Genomic DNA, 15955 nt, shown 5'->3' on the forward strand with positions numbered 1-15955 from the left:
GTAATGTTGACGTAATGTAAAGGCGGAGCCTGTAAGTGGGTAAGTGCAGCGCCCGGACAGTCGGCATGTAACAAAAACACACATGGACGAGTGAGAAATCCGCCCGGCTCTGCATTAAAAGCCAGGCTAGGTCAGGAGTCACAGCCCAAATGTTAAGAAGAGACATTTTGTGCTTTCAACAAAATCAAACGACATTGGGAGCCACAACCTTTAATGTCTAGTATGTCTCAGTACGTTCTGATGTCCTAGTATATGCTAAAAAATGTCAACGAGAGCGCAGATTTAACTGCTTTAAGCTTTAGCTGCTTTTCTTCCATCTCCGCCAGGAAGCCTTTCCTCAAAACGAGATCAGTTTCTTGTAAAATGTCTCTCAACGTTCGACTGATTTACGAGGCGCTTCTCGTTTGAATTTTCCAGTTCCACCTTAAATTCTGCCCGAGGCACCAAATGTTGCACCGTTTAAGGTGGAACAGGAAAATTCAAACGAGAAGCGACTTCATCTTCGCAACTTTTTAGAGAGAGACAGTCCATCACTGCAGATTTAACGTACCAGTAAACTCACTGCGCTTATAAATGCGAATGAGCCCATTCGTCTCTAGATGTTCGTCCTTTCATTGCTATGTGACTGCTTCTCAGTCGTTGAGAACCAGGGCTTTCGCGCTATACTGCACAGCTTGGAGCAAAGAGTCCAGGCTCAGTGTCCAGTCTCGAAGATACTTTACTGATCCAGTGACCCCCCAACTCCACAACGAGACCAAAACCGAAGTTATAAAATCACTAAACGGGCAGGACGGCTGTAAAAAGTGCTGCATGGACACCCAATACATCCATTACCACAGGATCTTATTTCACCCTAACCGCGCACTTTATCGCAGATCGGTGGCAGCAGCGTTACTGATAAAAGATTTTCGACATTTAAAGCAAAGTATTTGTAATGATCTATAATGTCCAATCCACCAAATCCAGACATGGTTGCTATTTCAAAGCAATATTTGATGAGATGAGTGTGACTGATGAGAAGAAACTAAATGTCTAAAATGTGGATGTTCTCAGATCTGAAGTAAGTGGTTCTCCTCTCTCTCAAAGATGAAAGCTTTAATTGCTGTTTATCTGATGGGGACCGTGTTGGTGTCTACCAGGTCTTGCAGGTGGTTGTTAGGATTCTCAAATTCTTTCATATTTTTTTAAACTCGTGTTTTTTCCCTACTTCTGTTCCTTTGACTTTCTCCTTTCTAATGCAAGTGGATTATCTTCCATCTAATCTGCTGAAAAATGAACACCTTGCACTTGATTGATGTTTGGACTGGACATTAAATGAATGGTCACTTTTGCACAGTGCTGTATTCTCACACAGGGTGAACTCTTGAGTTGTGCCGGTGCTCTGAATAATGTAAAGAGGGTTGCTGAAGTAAAACACTTGATTAGATGTGTGGGTTTGTGGGTAATGTAGTACCTTGGGTGAAGGGCAGTTTTTAGAGAGATGGCCAGTCTTTTTACAGTTGTGGCAGGTGACCGTCTTCTCCGTATAGTATCGGTTAGACAATCGCCTCAGGCCGGCTCCTTTATTAAAAATCTGAGCCTAAACACACACACAGGGGAGAGAGAGAGAGAGAGAGAGAGAGAGAGAGAGAGAGAGAGAGAGAGAGAGAGAGAGAGAGAGAGAGAGAGAGAGAGAGAGAGAGAGAAAGAGAGAGAGACAGAGAGACAGAGAGAGAGAGAGAGAGAGAGAGAGAGAGAGAGAGAGAGAGAGAGAGAGAGAGAGAGAGAGAGAGAGAGAGAGAGAGAGAGAGAGAGAGAGAGAGAGACAGCCGTCTAAGCTTTACAGTGTCTGCTCAGTGGACTCTTAGAATTATCATCTTCTTTATCATCTAATTATCATTAGAATTATCATCATTTTCTCTTTAAAATCATGCAAGACAGAAATAAAGACATTATCGCTGCTGTCGGAACAAAACCTCGTATCTCCAAAATGATAACTAACAGGAGAAAGAAAAAACTTACTTTCATTTTAATGCAAGTCAATGGAACCAGACGTCTTTCCAGCTCATTCTGGGCTGTTTCTTTTGGTCCATTCATCATGAAATTTACACACAATATAAAGGACAGCAGGCTTTTTCAAAGTATGTCAAAAACTGAAAAACTCAAAAAAAAAAAAAAAAAAAAGGAGATAGGAGGTTTTCCTCGGACAGCAGTGTTATGTTACTTTCCAACAGTGACGACAGACGCATGTCTAAGCATTATTACACTTACACTGCTGTCATCTTCACTGTACCTACATGGTATAATGTAATCACTACATAACATATGATAGAATTAACTTTTAAAAGCCCTTAAGAGTCATTACTACTGTTCAGCTATACTACTTACATGTAGTGATGCAATTAATTCGGTAGATATAACAAATTATATTCACAATCAACTGAAACTGGAATTTGAGTTGTTCTCTTTAAAATCCAGAGACTGCATAAAAAAAGAAAAAGAAAAAACTCTTTAAAATGTAGCACAAATTTCTAGCTTGTAAAGCGTAGTGGGCAATAAAAACCTTCAGCCTCGTTTGGCCTGAAATCTACCCACCAAAAGGCAGGGAGCTCCCAGCTGTGCTCTATAAACTAATTCATCTGTTAAATGTTTTCAAGGAATAAAAATCAATTGCCCAACAAACTAACCGAACAGTCTGAACAAAATTTCTCCTTTCTAAAACGGTATCACCGCGAATTCTTTATTTAAAAAAAAAAAAAAAGGAAGACAAAAACACTTTTATCACGACAGTGACAAAATAGACAGATATACATAAAATGTGGAGAAGCGCATCACAAATTTGGTCCTTTAATTCTTTATCCATATATGTAACATTCAAGAGATCATATAAAATGTGAAGCTAATGAGCTCATTATTAGTATTATTAGTATTATTATTAGTATCATCATCTCTCTGCTGTATTATTCTCATTTTCTTTCTACTTCTTATTCAAGTGAGACCTGGGCAGTTAATAGGCAGCTGTGGTGAACAGAATCAGTGTGTGGGGAGAAAGTATAGGGTCATTTCTTCGTCCATACCTCCCTGTCTTTATCTGAGACGGCCCAGTTCCGCGGGTCTCCTCCATCTTCAACACAACCTGCACAGCAAAAGAGAAACAGATGATCAGCACGGACACAAACACTGATTACAAACAGAGAGAGAGAAATATTTCTGTTATTCTCTAGTGACTGCAGCACTACACAGCTGCACAACAACAACAACAACAACAACAACAACAACAACAACAACAGAGATGGCAGCAGTTCTGTACATTTTATTTTCATGCAAAGCTGCATGTTTCATCAAGAAAAGAGCATAACTAGTCTGGGCTAACTGGGTTTTGTGCTGGCGAGTGTGTGAAAGTCCAGTTAAAGGATATAAGTAACTTTTTAAACGCTGTCTGTTCTGACTTATCGCACCAAGCCAAAGCTAAATAATGTGATTATCATGTAAAAAGTAATGTGACACTGTTCTGTCGTATCTCCCACCTCAGTTTTAATACTGGGTGCTGTGATCTTTCCGACCAATCAAACTTCTAGATGACTTGTGAATGTTTTAAGGGTCGAGGTGCTCATGTAATCCTACACAACTCATTTACTTTGGTGATAACGAAGGCCAAGTCACATCACTGACGCACACTGTAGTGTCATACACTGCAAGACATAAAACAATCGGAATACACAGCAATATCTTCCCAATATTGACGTTTTGTCCATATCATACAGCGCTTTAATGTGTGGACAGTATCGGCTACGACTTCGAAAAATTCCAATAGTGCGTTTAGTTTCGTCTCATGTTCGTTAAGTTTGGAGTGCAGTGGGATTTGTCATGCAGATTGTGTGTGTGTGTGTGTGTGTGTGTGTGAACACATTGTCCGAGCACTCCCCGAAACACCCCTAAGGAGCCCCACTACAATAGACAGGAAACATTTCCTTTAATCCTGATATCCCCCTTTTCTCCCCGTTTTTCTCTCTCCCTCTTTCTCTCTCACACACACACCTCCATGCTCCTATGTGGGGGAACCGTCTCGTCAGTCACGGGCCAGCAATCACACACAGCCAGGGAAAGGAGGAGCTCAGTATGATAATCCTGCCACGGCTATTCACAATGACACCCACACACACTCACACACACTCACACACACCACTATGGGCGATCACGGTGTGACTCGCTCAACTAAAATCAAATAACACTTATATACACACACACACACACACACACACACATGGCAAAATACACTGTGACATTTCTCACACACACACCCACACACACCTGTCCCTCTAGCTACACACTCACAAACACACATATTTCTCCCATCATTTTACATACATAATATATATATATATATATATATATATATATATACATACATACACACACACACACACATATAATATATATACATATATATATACATATATATATATATATATATATATATATATATATATATATATATATATATATATATATATATATATATATGATGTATGTGTGTATTGTGTATTATATAAATAATACACAATACACACACACACACGTTCAGTTATTTAATGTGTGTCTATGACACACATTAAATAACTGAACGTGTGTGTGTGTATTCTTTATGTATTTTATATATATATATATATATATATATATATATATATATATATATATATATATATATATATATATAAAATATATATATAAATAAAATACACACACACACACACACACACACACTAATTAACTGTACATATAGCATATACAATATAAAGATTCATTGTCTGGAACATGCAGGCACCGTTGCCGTCACTGTCTATGGTGAAAACTGGTAGAGATTTTCATGTTCAGGTTCATGTGAATCCTGCATTCACACAAATATATAGATACACACACACACACACACACACACACACACACACACACACACACACATTCATAGGTATTACGTTTTGTGGGTTTTATAAGGGGAAAAAATAAACATCATAAATACAGCATTTTTTTTTTTGCAAACTGTAGTGCACAATCTCTCTTGATTGCTGAGTTTAACATACTGGAAAAAATAAAATGTAAACTATAAAATATGCCATGTGTTTCACACAGGGGGTTTTATTTTATTTCTCAATTTGCTAAATTCTGCAAAACACAGCAGGTGTGCACCGAAATGTGCAGAAGTGTGTATTTTGTCAAGGATGTGCTAATTTATTAACACACACCCACCCACACACACACACACACACACACACACACACACACACACACACAGGACTAAACATATTGTGCTGTGAGAGACTGTACAGTTAATGGATGTGCAGTTTGTTCTTATCAGGGCTGCAATTTATCATTAATATTCGTCTGTGCAGTGTGTGTGTGTCACTCAAGCTAATGTGCAAACCAGTCCCGAAACCACCGGTTTAGAATTCCTTGTCAAAATAATGAAGGCCAGCCTAAATCACATCACATTAAAGCTCATTTACTTGTGTTTAATGTATTGCTTATCTCTTCACAATCGAGAGTACAGTAAACTGAACAGACGTGTGTTCATGTCCAACAGCTTGTTAATATGAAGCACCTTGTGCAGACCTCGCCTCTACCAAAGAGGGCGCTAGAGAGACGGAGTCCAGTGCAGCTCTGGAGGTTTTTAAAAGAAAAAAAAAAAAAGTGTGAGATTCCAGCGAGACAGAAAGAAAGGAAAAGAGCAGAAAAGAGAGGGATGAGAAGTGCTGAGGGAGGGGAGGGAAATGCGACAGATGCTACTTGTCAGTCTCCGAGGTATGCTAATTAATATAGAACCAACAAATAAAAATAAGAGGTGTGAGCGTGTGTCTGTGTGTGTGTGTTAATTCCAGCTGACTAATAGTCTGAGAGAGACGAAAGCTGGCGTGTGCCCGGCGACCGGCGCCGGGCCCTGAGAGAGCGCAGTGGATGTGGCAGAGAGGCTAATTAGCCAAGAACCTGAGAGAGACGTGCCCGAGTCTGAGCGCGAGGCTGGGGAGAACCTCCTGCTAACATCCCTCCTGCCGATGCTGCCACTGCCGAGCACTGATATGGAGGGATAAAACAGAGAGAGCGAGAGACGGACTACCATTGTCATTATTATTAATTACTTCTACAAGCTATAGACGGTTACACTTTACAATGCTGTGTCTACACCAGGGGTCACAACCCCACGATTAAGATGAGCCATTTTGTCCTATCAACGAAAACCAAACCACCTTGGGAGCCACGTTTTACGCCCGTTTTACCATCTTGGCTGTAAATTTGTCTCCGTATGTGCTGATGTGCCAGTACAGGCTAACAGTAACAAACGAAAACACTGACTTGCTTTGCTCTGCTTTAAGCTTCAGCCCGGCTATAGTGGCTTTTCTCACATCTCCAGCAGGAAACTTTCCCTCAAACACAACAGTTTCTTGGAAAATGTCCCTCAACGTTTGTTTTTTTATGAGACTGAGTTCAGACTGTGTGTCAAAGCTCAAAGTTGAGCTTAACAGGACGTTTCACATGCAAAACGTATTCACTGTGATTAGATGTGTCCAGAGGAATAAATGGCAATAATATGACCTGAAGACCACCGAATTCCTAAACTGTGGTTGATCTTAAGGAAGCTTTTTGATTGGTAGTTGTGATGAAACAACTAAACTGGAATTAGCCAGAAACACAATTCAGTAAAGAAAACAGCATTTGGGCTCATCTGGCAAGTCCTGAAATATTGTAAAAACTGACTTGAACTGAGACTGTGACAGTTTTATGGCTCTATCGCAGCACAGTTAGGTGTGTATACACGCACCATTGCTATTGGAAGTTACTTTACAGGAGATGGAAAAATCATCAGCAACTTCAAAAATAAGTCAATCTAACAAGAAATGTTTACATCATTTTGGACCTTGGACTGTTTCTACTGGACCATTTCATCATCATATTTGGACACAACACAAATGGAAGCTGGCTCAATTTTCAAATTTCAGAAATTGTCAAAAACAACAAAAATGGAAATACAAGATTTTGTTCCAATGCTGTCTTGCAAAGTGATACACTGAGCCACACACACACACACACACACACACACACACAAAATCCTGTCCTTTTTGTCTCCCATAACAACCTCCCTCAAGTGTAACCATGTAGGTTCCTCTAGAAGGCTGGGTCTGTTGTGGGGCAGAGGGGGGCAGAGGGGGTGTGTGGGTTTGGGGGTCTACCCCCCAACGCCAGATCAAAGCCCCGCACGGCCCGCGACCCCCGGGCCCCCGACCCCCGACACACCCCTCCCCAACAGCACGTTAACCAGTTTTGGGGGTCGGGACACTTTTGTGCTGGGCTGTTGACGTCTGCCATTAAGGCGGCGCACAGGACAAAGCAGCGGAAGAGAGGCCGAGAGTCAGATTAATACAACTCTACACAACAATGGAGGGAGGAGAGAGGGGGGGGTGGAATGAAAGGTGGGTCTGAACCTCTCAGTGTAGGGCTAGACCATAAGTAATACTCTGAGTATGTACGAGAGAAACAGTATCTGCTCTGTGAAATCCCTCCTCTGGAACACGCCTGGTTCGGACCGGCGGCCGACCGAAACAGGGTGGGATTCAAAACAGTGCAATTCTGGGAGACAAAACACGCCGTGATATTTTCAGTTTCTGTAATAAAAAAAAAACTTTCACCCACTTCTAAACAGTGGGGAGCCCTCAAGGCCTTCAGAGGTTTCTGTGAAATTAAAAACACACAGATCATTTTTACTTCACAGAACCAACATACCTGTATTTAAACTCTGCACCATTAAACATTTAATGAAGTGTAATAAACTATAATGGTTCATTAGATAATCTTCAAACTGAAAGCACTGAAAAAAAAAGATGGTCCAATTTTCTTCTACATAGATCCAGCCAAGCTAGCTCTCCCACTGGTTAGGACTTCAGGGGCTGAACTGAAGGCCTGATGCTTCAGACTATCGACTAAGACAGCTGGGATGTGACCGTGACCTCAACAAACCACATTTTAATTTACAATAAATGAGCCGATCCGACGTAAAAACATCTCTCTAGATGCGTCACTGGCTATGAACGTGAGCCGTAATCCAGCCAGCTTTTAGTAAAAACCGTAATAAACGGAAAACAGCTTCGGCTTTTTTTCAGGGCTCTTTACTGAGTTACTGTAAAATGACATTACAAGCTTCAAATAAAACACATGGAGTGTCTTCTATGAGCTCCAAATGTGTTTCGTGGTGAACAGCCAAAAAAATCTTTATGTGCACCAGCATTAGCTTAGCACTAACATTCTGGTACAAATCATTATATATTATATTATTATAATGATTATTATATTATAATCATTAGCTTAGCACTAACATTCTGGTACAAATCATTATATATTATATTATTATATTATAATCATTAGCTTAGCACTAACATTCTGGTACAAATCATTATATATTATATTATTATAATGATTATTATATTATAATCATTAGCTTAGCACTAACATTCTGGTACAAATCATTATATATTATATTATTATATTATAATCATTAGCTTAGCACTAACATTCTGGTACAAATCATTATATATTATATTATTATAATGATTATTATATTATAATCATTAGCTTAGCACTAACATTCTGGTACAAATCATTATATATTATATTATTATATTATAATCATTAGCTTAGCACTAACATTCTGGTACAAATCATTATATATTATATTATTATAATGATTATTATATTATAATCATTAGCTTAGCACTAACATTCTGGTACAAATCATTATATATTATATTATTATATTATAATCATTAGCTTAGCACTAACATTCTGGTACAAATCATTATATATTATATTATTATATTATAATCATTAGCTTAGCACTAACATTCTGGTACAAATCATTATATATTATATTATTATATTATAATCATTAGCTTAGCACTAACATTCTGGTACAAATCATTATATATTATATTATTATAATGATTATTATATTATAATCATTAGCTTAGCACTAACATTCTGGTACAAATCATTATATGGTATAAATATGGTACAAATTAGCATCGTCAGAGAGGAGAATGACGGAGAGATGACCGTGAGGTAGCCTCAAAGGTACGTCTAGCACTTTTAGAGTTAGAGTTAGAAATGAAGCTGCATTGACTCCACACAACCTGCCTTCAGTCAAGGCTATTTTTTTGTACGTCTCCTCTGGACAGCTGGACCTTAAGCCCATCGTTGCACCTTTGAGGGTACATGCAATAGCACTGTTGTTATCTTGATGAACAGAAATGTTCCTGCTGGGTACGTTTTTCTGACAGTGTTGCTGGAGTTAACAGCAGAATATCCCTGGTCTTAAAATACATAACGTGACAGTAGATTCAGTCCTGAAAACAAATCTTAAACACATGATAAATCTCTGATGACCCGATTAAACGACTGGCCTGCTTTTCTTTTACATTTGTTATATTATGACTTCAGCATCACAGGGATGAGTACCGAATGATCTACTGTGCAGCCTTACTGAATGTAATGATTCCAAATACAGTTATAAATCCATCATCTGGCTAATGATTCAACAGTTTTGACGACGAAACCTCTATGACTGGAGGAGTGATATTAGTGCCATGTTCCTCTTCTCAAACTCACAGACACAGACAGAGCTATTAGGGAAAGAACCTAATTCTCCACATTCAAATTTCTCGGTTGTTGACGCTGGCCTTGTTTGTAAACAAGCAACCCGAAACCTCCACCAGTCTAACAGGTTTCATTGTAATACTTACGAAATGAAATCTCTCAAAGGCAAAGTGTTTACATTTACATGTGAAGAAGGCCTTTGTTGTTCATCCTTTCAAAGGTTTATTACATTCCATCTCTTTGAGGAAATCTGGGGGAACGTGAGTACGATACTCAGACCCATCCTTAATAGACACAGTCAAACATAAAACTAATAAATAAATAACAATAACAATAAAAAATGGTTCACAGCAACAGTGAGCCAGCTAGCAAGGGAATTAGTATATGACCAAGTTTCAAACTAGTCAGAGTGTCTGAACACTCACTTATTGTGGTACGTGTCTGTGAGCGGCCTGACAACAACAACTCTGTATTATCAATGGCTTTAAGATCAACTTTTAGCAATTATCACAATGGGTTTTGTTCCAGTTATCACACAATGAAGGTCGCCAAAAAAACAAAAACAAAAAGAAAAACAGACATCCTCTACTATGGACATCAATCAGTGGCACTGTTTCTCACATTTAGTCTTCACATGGCTGGGTTTCATCATCACTGCGTGGGGCCGACCTGCAGGTCTCAACGTTAACGCTCATCTGCTTATTCGGGATGAGTGAGAGCTTCTCCTCATCAGATCGGACTGGTAAAAAATTTTATTTACAAATAAACAGACTAAATCATAATCACCTTTTACAGCACAAAAATCAACTCAATGATAATTTCAGCATTTAAAGTCCTTGCTCTACTCATTTTCATGATTTTTTTATCTATAGTTCTTCTCGTTTTTAAATGACTTGTCTTTTGTTTTCTTCAGTTCTGTTGGAGTTGGGTGGGACTACATTTTGCACAGGAGATGTCAGATCTGCTGAAGCACCAATCAGAGTAAGCAATATACTCGGTATACTACTCTGTCATGCTAGTCTCCCTCACATAAACGGACTGCTCTGCCTTGTCCCGGACAAAACTCCTAGCAGGTAAATTACTTCAGATTTTCTAAATGTGTTAACTGTGCTCGTTATGTAGGTTTACTTCATCGTTGCTTGTAGCGTATCTGCTTCCTACAGCGTGAAAGACATCTGGGATAACGCTGCCACGGCCCAACAGCACCTTTACAGCCACCTGGGCTAACGCTGCCACGGCCCAACAGCACCTTTACAGCGACCTGGGATAACGCTGCCACGGCCCAACAGCACCTTTACAGCGACCTGGGATAACGCTGCCACGGCCCAACAGCACCTTTACAGCCACCTGGGATAACGCTGCCACGGCCCAACAGCACCTTTACAGCCACCTGGGATAACGCTGCCACGGCCCAACAGCACCTTTACAGCCACCTGGGATAACGCTGCCACGGCCCAACAGCACCTTTACAGCCACCTGGGATAACACTGCCACGGCCCAACAGCACCTTTACAGCCACCTGGGATAACACTGCCACGGCCCAATAGAACCTTTACAGCCACCTGGGCTAACACTGCCACGGCCCAATAGCACCTTTACAGTCACCTGGGCTAACACTGCCACGGCCCAATAGAACCTTTACAGCCACCTGGGCTAACACTGCCACGGCCCAATAGAACCTTTACAGCCACCTGGGCTAACACTGCCACGGCCCAATAGAACCTTTACAGCCACCTGGGCTAACACTGCCACGGCCCAACAGCACCTTTACAGCCACCTGGGCTAACACTGCCACGGCCCAACAGCACCTTTACAGCCACCTGGGCTAACACTGCCACGGCCCAATAGAACCTTTACAGCCACCTGGGCTAACACTGCCACGGCCCAATAGAACCTTTACAGCCACCTGGGCTAACACTGCCACGGCCCAATAGAACCTTTACAGCCACCTGGGCTAACACTGCCACGGCCCAACAGCACCTTTACAGCCACCTGGGCTAACACTGCCACGGCCCAACAGCACCTTTACAGCCACCTGGGCTAACACTGCCACGGCCCAACAGCACCTTTACAGCCACCTGGGATAACACTGCCACGGCCCAACAGCACCTTTACAGCCACCTGGGATAACACTGCCACGGCCCAATAGAACCTTTACAGCCACCTGGGATAACACTGCCACGGCCCAATAGCACCTTTACAGCCACCTGGGCTAACACTGCCACGGCCCAATAGAACCTTTACAGCCACCTGGGATAACACTGCCACGGCCCAATAGCACCTTTACAGCCACCTGGGCTAACACTGCCACGGCCCAATAGAACCTTTACAGCCACCTGGGCTAACACTGCCACGGCCCAATAGAACCTTTACAGCCACCTGGGCTAACACTGCCACGGCCCAATAGAACCTTTACAGCCACCTGGGCTAACACTGCCACGGCCCAACAGCACCTTTACAGCCACCTGGGCTAACACTGCCACGGCCCAACAGCACCTTTACAGCCACCTGGGCTAACACTGCCACGGCCCAATAGAACCTTTACAGCCACCTGGGCTAACACTGCCACGGCCCAATAGAACCTTTACAGCCACCTGGGCTAACACTGCCACGGCCCAATAGAACCTTTACAGCCACCTGGGCTAACACTGCCACGGCCCAACAGCACCTTTACAGCCACCTGGGCTAACACTGCCACGGCCCAACAGCACCTTTACAGCCACCTGGGCTAACACTGCCACGGCCCAACAGCACCTTTACAGCCACCTGGGATAACACTGCCACGGCCCAACAGCACCTTTACAGCCACCTGGGATAACACTGCCACGGCCCAATAGAACCTTTACAGCCACCTGGGATAACACTGCCACGGCCCAATAGCACCTTTACAGCCACCTGGGCTAACACTGCCACGGCCCAATAGAACCTTTACAGCCACCTGGGATAACACTGCCACGGCCCAATAGCACCTTTACAGCCACCTGGGCTAACACTGCCACGGCCCAATAGAACCTTTACAGCCACCTGGGATAACACTGCCACGGCCCAATAGCACCTTTACAGCCACCTGGGCTAACACTGCCACGGCCCAATAGCACCTTTACAGCCACCTGGGCTAACACTGCCACGGCCCAACAGCACCTTTACAGCCACCTGGGCTAACACTGCCACGGTCCAATAGCACCTTTACAGCCACCTGGGCTAACACTGCCACGGCCCAATAGAACCTTTACAGCCACCTGGGATAACACTGCCACGGCCCAATAGCACCTTTACAGCCACCTGGGCTAACACTGCCACGGCCCAATAGCACCTTTACAGCCACCTGGGCTAACACTGCCATGGTCCAATAACACCTTAACAACCAGATGGGATAACACTGCCATGGCGCAACACCACCTTAACAGCCACCTGGGCTACCACTGCCATGGCCTAATAACACTAACAACCACTTGGGATACAACTGCAATGGCCTAACAGCACCTCTGCACCCACCTAACAACCAAGCAAAGCCCCATCCTAACAACAAGCTGAAACACATAGCAAACAAATTTAGTTTTCAAACTAAATATTTTACGAAACATTTAATTATGGGAAGATGTGTGTGCAGAAAAAAAAGTTAGAAAAGTGAAAAGTTAGAAAGTGAAAAGTTAGAAAAAAGCATTATTTTATAGATTTATCTCCAAACCTTACTGTGTTGTATTCATTAGAATTTGGTCACTTATATTGAAAATAAAAACACCTCAGTCAGTCAACTAAGTATTCAAGCACCGGTGCACGTAATAATTTCAAAGCATGCTGCAATCGCATTACACATCGCAGGAAAACTACAATATGTTTTTGTCCATATCGTCCAGCCCTCCATACATGCTCCCAGACACACAGGGCTGGTTGTAAAGGTTGTGTGTTGGGGTCTGTAAGGGGGACTGAAAGGCCCCCGGAGAGACAGACACGGGGGGTCAGAGGTTCCTGCCGTCGTTCTGACAAAGGCCTGACATGGACCACAGAGCAAACGCATTACCCAGCCATTCACCCTGCACAGGGCAGCCTTAATCTAATCAAAGGGTGGTAAACACACACACAGTCCTGCTCGCTTGCTTGAGCAAAGGCATCTCCTTTTTCCTCTCTCTGCTTCGCTTAAATCTCTCACCCTCTCTCTTTCTCCCCTCCATCACGTATCACTTCTTCCTCTGCCCTCTCTTGATGACCTGTCCATTCACTCCTCTTTCCTTCCGTCTTCCCTCCCATGCTGCTCTGCACTAAAGTAGACAGCATGTCAAACATTCATCCCTGGAAAATCTGCTTATTTACCAGTTTATTTTATTTTTGTACGGCCTTCTTGTGAACTTCTGCGAGCCAATCAGATGGCTCCATTCAAATGAGCGGTGCGGTGAAATGCATCATGGTCCGTGATCAAACCACAGCGAGTTAGATGAGCAGTGGAGAGTGCGAGCGTGAAAACCGAATAGTGTGTGACGATGCCACATTTCAAACGCGCGTGTGCACACGCACACACACACACGAGCAGACGTCTGAGCTTCGTACTTCAGACACTCATAAATTGAGTGAGAACGAGAGAGAGAGAGAGAGAGACTAACAAGTTTTTTCCCCTCACCACGCGCTCTCGCTCTCTCTCGCTCTCTCTCGCTCTCTCTCGCTCTCTCTCGCTCTCTCTCGCTCTCTCTCGGCGATCGATAGGTGTACAGGCCGATTATGGATTACAGAGGCATTTTGGTTTAGCTTGCTCGCTCCCTCTCACTCTCTCTCGCTCTCTCTCTCTCTCGCCCTGTTCGCAGAACTGCTAAGGACGCTAACATGGATTACACTGATAACTCTATCCATCACACGCTGACCATACTGTCCACAAACACACATGTACACACACACACACACACACAGAACAAGAAGCAGAAAAACTTCACTGTTATGGTCAAAATACAGTTTTCTCACAAGGAACAATACAGTATATTTTTGCTTTACTTCAATAAACAAAGACATTAAGAAAACTGTAAAAATGTATGTATATATATATATATATATATATATATATATATATATATATATATATATATATACACACATACACACACACACACACACACACACACACTATAAAAATGATGCTTAAAGCTTAAACTGCTTAAGCAAACTTGCTTTTATACATTAATAGCAGCTTATTTATTCTGAGATGTCCCATCACTTTTTAACTAGGACCATTTTAAGCCACCAAAGTAAACCTAAAATATTTTTAGACAAACTTACGTCGACATTGCTTTCTAAAATTTGCCCCACATGGCCAACAAAACAGTGCGAAATGTTGTTTTAATGTTGTTTTTTTTTACTGGGCACCTTTTTATTCAGATTTCTTGTTCCACTTAAACGGAACAGTTAAACTGTGGCACCGATACAAGCCAAAAACGTAACCCGTGACCTATTTAAGGTGGAATGGGACATTCCAAGTAAACTTCATTGAATTTCTCAAGTTATTTGTAGCATCCCATACACTCGTACCTCTGACTGTCAGGTGCTGCTACAATTAAAAACACTTCAGCCGTTCATGCTACAGTACTGGCTGGGCCATGACTCGCTGCCCGCACGAGGCCCCGAGACTGACCTCGTCTGACACAGCTGACCGAGTCAAGAGCATCCTCAGATGGTACGAGAGGAAACAGTAGTATAGCGATCGCTCTGGTGTCTATGTTCGGCTAAAGCTAAGCTCAAATGACTGGCCATTCCTTTATTATTGCTGCCTTAAAAACAAACTGAATTACTCCAGAAGAAATGGACTAGACAGCGGGAGGTCATCAAAGGGTCTACTGCAGTTTCCTTTTCACTCAAAACAAGACAAACATTCCTGGTTCAGCTATTCAGCTATGCGGGCTAACGTTTGCACGGTTTGCCCTGTTGGTATGTTTCGTTATCCAGGACCGTTTGTGACACACAATTCTGACAAAACTCCTGTAGAACTGGTACAATTTTCAGTGAAAAAGCTTTCAGCGCTTTCTTCTCACAGTGGAAGGATGTGGACCTTTTTATATATCTGAGAAGAGTTGAGCCCAGAAAGAGTCTGGTTCCTTTGACTTACATTTAAAGTTAAGCAGACTTTTCCCTTTAAAGTTATGCTTGGAGATACAAGGTTGTCTTCCGGCAACAGCGATCATCAGTTTTTTCCAAAGTACTACAAGCCGTCATGCACAATTCTAGCGTTTACTGTAGCTGTAGTCCCTCAGGTAAAGCTTAAAAATCATAGAATGAATCCAAACGTCTGTAAAGAAAGGCCCTGTTGTGCATAACGAGTAATGGTTATTCAATTTGGGGCGGTCATGTCACACGTAAAGCC

At 42.2% G+C, this 15955-nt stretch overlaps 1 protein-coding gene across 3 annotated transcripts in view; it reads right to left on the bottom strand.

Annotated features, from left to right (window-relative positions):
* Window positions 1-15955, bottom strand: part of zcchc7 (zinc finger, CCHC domain containing 7) — a 78084-nt gene that overhangs the window by 28028 nt on the left and 34101 nt on the right. For all 3 annotated transcript variants that reach the window (XM_037532607.1, XM_037532609.1, XM_037532608.1), the window contains exons 4-5: window positions 3057-3115; window positions 1454-1579 (exon numbers count right to left, since the gene is read on the bottom strand). In XM_037532607.1, the coding sequence (XP_037388504.1) occupies window positions 1454-1579; window positions 3057-3115 (185 nt within the window). The remainder of the gene's footprint in view (window positions 1-1453; window positions 1580-3056; window positions 3116-15955) is intronic.

The sequence above is a fragment of the Pygocentrus nattereri genome, chromosome 22, assembly GCF_015220715.1.
Source record: "Pygocentrus nattereri isolate fPygNat1 chromosome 22, fPygNat1.pri, whole genome shotgun sequence".
Taxonomy (NCBI): Eukaryota; Metazoa; Chordata; class Actinopteri; order Characiformes; family Serrasalmidae; genus Pygocentrus; species Pygocentrus nattereri.